This window comes from Hevea brasiliensis, chromosome 16 (assembly GCF_030052815.1).
Source record: "Hevea brasiliensis isolate MT/VB/25A 57/8 chromosome 16, ASM3005281v1, whole genome shotgun sequence".
Classification (NCBI taxonomy): Eukaryota; Viridiplantae; Streptophyta; class Magnoliopsida; order Malpighiales; family Euphorbiaceae; genus Hevea; species Hevea brasiliensis.
In genome coordinates this window covers 14,308,830-14,313,664 of record NC_079508.1, presented here as the reverse complement: position 1 = coordinate 14,313,664, position 4,835 = coordinate 14,308,830, and the positions used below count along the sequence as shown (strand labels likewise).

The 4,835-nt window shown below is 26.6% G+C and overlaps 1 protein-coding gene across 1 annotated transcript; it reads left to right on the top strand.

Annotated features, from left to right (window-relative positions):
• Positions 1-2,027: 2,027 nt before the first annotated feature.
• LOC110672267 (LOB domain-containing protein 12) lies at positions 2,028-3,009 on the top strand. The gene is made up of 2 exons (XM_021834997.2): positions 2,028-2,267; positions 2,571-3,009. The coding sequence occupies exons 1-2, from the start codon at positions 2,109-2,111 to the stop codon at positions 2,904-2,906; spliced, it is 495 nt and encodes a 164-aa protein (XP_021690689.1). The 5' UTR covers positions 2,028-2,108; the 3' UTR covers positions 2,907-3,009.
• The last annotated feature ends 1,826 nt before the right edge of the window (positions 3,010-4,835 follow it).

The following is a 4,835-nucleotide window of genomic DNA, read 5'->3' as shown; positions in this document are numbered from 1 at the left end:
ATTAAGTAAGGATTTCCACCGAGTCCATATTTACATGACAGCAGAGCTCAAACAATTTTACAATATATATATATATATATAATTTCTTTTATTATAAGTCTATTAAATTTTTATTAGCCATGCAAATATTTATAAAAAAAAAAATAAATATAGTAAATTTTAGTTTTTCATTTGACCTCTCAAATTTTTATTCATACTTAATAATTTATAATTTATTTATTATATTTTAAATTAAAGTATCAAAATTATTTAGTTATGATGATTGAATGAGTAAAAAAGTTTCAATTTAAAATTAAATATTAAAATTTTATATTTACAAATTAAAATTTGATTGGTAATAATCAAATGAAAATTGAATATAAGTCAATCTAATAATTTTCTATCATATTATCTCAAATCACATAAATTTTTTAATTTATTTTTTATTCTTGTTGTCTTTTTATGGGTACAATATAATACTTTTTTTTTCTTTATCTTTTCCCCTGTATTTTGCTTTCTATTATTTATATCATTTAAATTAAAAATTATTTAATTTATATTTATAAAAGTAGACAAAATTATTGATCTCAATCATCATGTATTTTTCTTGGATTGATTAACTTAAAATTACATTTATTTTATCTAATATGTTTGCTTTGATATTTTATTAATTTCTAATTTCTCATATATCTTTAATTTTAATGATTAGTATTTTTAATATTATGTTATTAATTACGTCATATGGTCTAGTAATTTAGTGTTTACTATGAATTTTATGTAAGGTTTGGTGAAATAATTTAATTTTGACTTTTCTTTATAATTTTATTAATAATATTTAATTTATAATTATTTTTTTATTAATCATATATTGTTTTATTAGTTCAATTACAAAGATAATTCATCAAATATTTTTTGTCTTTTAAGTTTGTATTTTGGTTGATTCGATTAGTATTCTAGAGTCGATTAAAAAATGCACACTTTTAATTAGCCTTCTAATAATAATTTTCTAGTTCCATTCTTGTACATGAGATTAATTTATGATAGATAATTTAATTAAGGCAAAACGTTCTTTTAAGTATTTGAAAAATAGGTCAAAAATAATTTATGTTCGAATAAACCACTTAAATTTTTAAACTTTTGAAAATAGCTCATCAATGTCTAAAATTTAACAAAACTTAAATCTTTAAACTTTTGAAAATAGCTCAATAGAGTCTAAAATTTAACAGAGTTAAGTCTATATTTTTAAATGAAATAAAAATATTCATTCAAGTCCTTAAGAAAAAACTTGACTGTCATATAAGTCATATTGAACAAATAAATTTATTTTTTAAAATATAAGAATAAGGTTTTAAATAAATTATGTTAATTTTTATTTGTAATAAATAAATAAAGTAATTTTATAAAATCTATAGAATAAATAAAATATTATGAAAAACAATTATAAATATTAATTTAAATTTAAATATATTAAAAATTGTATAAAAATTCTTTTACTTCCATCATATATAAAAAAAAAATATTTTCTTTATTATCAATTAAATACTTAAACTTTAATATTGACATTTAAAAAAAAAAATTTAAAGAATCTTTAAAGATACATAAATTTTAGTAAAATTATAAATAAAATTTTACATGTAAGACAAATAACGAAACCCATGAAAACTTATTGAAAATTTTCGCTTTGATTCTTAAACGCTTAAAAGAGACTTTTGCCTTTAACTAACTGATTGATTAAGTATGTACGTACCTATGTAAACAAGCAATTAGAGCATAGAAAGTCAGACAAGAACATGGTTTAAGAACCCCACAAATGCAATTGCCAACGCATCACGCGCCGAAGCGGTGGTCAACCTCCACACTCTGATTTTCATACCAATCGCTGCACTGTACCACCATGTGATCTAAATGCCAAGTCGTCAATTCAACATTTTGCAACTCTAAAGGTATATAATGCTAGAAGCACAATTCTAGCATGTGCATCCATACAAGACTACTATAAATACCCATTTTAATTAAGGTTATTTTTATTCAACAATAAGCCTGTTGATTCATCTTCTTGTGTTTCTTCTTCCTGAAACAAAACAACGAATATTTTCTTTTCTTTTCTTGGTGTTCTTTCAAAGACAAGTATGGGCGGCTCTCCATCTCCTTGTGCGTCTTGCAAGCTATTGAGGCGAAGATGCACAAAGGACTGTATATTTGCCCCTTACTTTCCTTCCGATGACCCTCGCAAGTTTGCCATTGTTCACAAGGTCTTTGGTGCTAGCAATGTCAGCAAAATGTTGCAGGTTTGTTTCTTTCTTTGGTGTTTTTGTATAAAATTTTAATGATTTCATTTCACTTATATATAGGCTTATTAAGGGTTTGGAGCATAATCTCTCATAGGGGATGGTTGAATATTATTGAATACTCAACCTGATCAGATCATATTACAATAAATAATTAATTTAAATAAATAATTAATTAATTATAGAATAGATTTTTATAATATATCAAGATTATAATATTCATAGACTCGATCACTGAGCTACTATTACAATATATCATCTTAACACTTTAATGAATTTCACAATATATTAATAATGTTACAGAGGATCCCAGTTCATCAGAGAGCAGATGCTGTGCGCAGTTTAGTGTATGAAGCAAGTGCAAGAGTGAGAGACCCAGTGTATGGGTGTGTTGGGGCAATATATTACCTTCAAAATCAAGTATCAGATTTAGAAATGCAGCTTGCAGAAGCTCAGGCAGAGATACTTTGCATTCAGATGCAGCAACAACCTACCATCACAAACCAATATCATGGTGATGTGAAGTCATCACAATTTTCAGTTAGCAATTTTAATAGCAGTCCTCAAATATTTAACTTTGCATCTTCTAGCAATGTAATAATGCAAGACCCTCTTAAGAGAGAGTCTTTTTGGACTTAATTGCCGGAAATATGGATTGACTAACTCATGTGGGTCAACCCGAATCCATATTTTTCTAGTTTGAGAAATAGAAATATTTATTAAAAAGAATTAATAAACCTGTAAGAATCCAAAGAGTTTTATCTATGCATAAATTATATCATACAAAGAGTTGTGTCCATTGGTCAAAATGTGCCATATTAATCGTATAAATAGCCAACATTCTCAAGAAAAAGGTTGTTGATTAGAATAGTAACAAAAGTGTTACTATTTAGACTTGGTTCTTAGACTTCTTTTAAAGATATTTCTAATCTCAACAATTTTTAGTATTTTATCTTCCTACAATAATAAGGTACATATTTAGACTGTAAACTAATCTATATAGTTTATGTTATTTATGTGATTATATGGTGAACTAGTAAAACAAATATGGTAGAAATCTTAGAGTTATATGAATATGGGTTAGAACTCATATATTTGAATCCATGTGTTGGTTCTTCAATATTTTTCTTCATTGGTGTTAGAGCCCTAATATTTGTCTCCTAGTATAATTAACATGTATAAGTTGTTTATAGACTTATGATTTGTCACACCCTACTCCCCTGTAAGATGTAACATGATCCCGTAGTACACCTAATGAATTACCGTACTTCGCCTACCAATAACCCATTAGATATACTACAAGGGATTTTAAAACAATTTTCGTGAAATTTAAATCATAGATTAAAATCTGGTGTTATAAAATTTTTTCAAAATTTCGGCAAAGTGCCGGTTGTATTTTGAGAAAACGGTTCTTCAATCCTGCAAAAGAAAATGCTCCCAATATGTTTTCTCAAATACAACTCCAATAAACTTTATTTCAATTCACAATTCAATTCTCAATAAACAATCAATTCATTTTCAAACTACTCTCATCATAAAGAAACATTTCATTGATTACAAGAGTCAAAATTTATAATACAAAACTATTCAAGTAAATAAAATCTTAACTTTATATTTACAATGATTTATATTTAATTACATACCAAAATATTTTACAAGAGTTTTTATACAACTGCTCAAATAATTTACATACATATTATTACATGCATACATCAAAACCTATGTACATGGGTATACCTATGATATACCTGGAGTTGATCTGAATATGTCTTCAAAGAAACTTATTCACTGCTCTATGCTCTTTTTACCTGCGACAGCATACAAAGTTATCGCTGAGTGGTGAACTCAGTGGTGCACAACTATAATTTAAAACATAGTACAATATACATTGACAACATTTACAGTAAATAATTTGGAAATCTGAATACTCATCAAATTCCAAAACTCAAACTATTCATTACCAATAATGTAAATCATTTGTATAAATGACTTTGATCACAAAATTCAATTTATCAAATCATGACTAACCATTTAAGTAATTCCAACAAAATCAATTATACATAAACCATAATTGAAATCACAATTCTTTACCATTCAAAAGCCATTTTGTATCTCAAAAATCATTATGTATCTCAAAAACCATGTTGTATCTCAAAAATCAATCTTTATCTCACTAACTATGCAAGACTAATCCGGAAGTGCCATATTCGATGTGATTCTAACTCCCTATGGTCGGGGAGGTGGAATAAGATTCTAACTCCCTATGGTCAGGGAGGTCGAATCATCGTGCACAGTACCATCACAATAATGAATCTTCCGCAAGGGCCATAACGATAAAATAAACTTAGATCTAACCTCAAATCAGAGGAAAATCTAAGCCTGTGCACGTACCATGGTAATCAAAACACAACTCACTCCATTGTCTTCTCAACAAATGAGAGAGACGGGTAATAACCTAGTCAAGCATCTATAGTGAGATATAAAACAATATCACAATCCTGTTTGTGAGCATAAATCACAATATAATTTGATTCAAAGTCAATTCCAATATCCAACAATTTTTTTATG

Coding starts and splice junctions, on each gene's coding strand:
- LOC110672267 (XM_021834997.2), top strand. CDS start 2,109: ATGGGCGGCTCTCCATCTCCTTGTGCGTCTTGCAAGCTATTGAGGCGA. Junction 2,268..2,570: donor ATGTCAGCAAAATGTTGCAG/GTTTGTTTCTTT, acceptor ATAATGTTACAG/AGGATCCCAGTTCATCAGAG.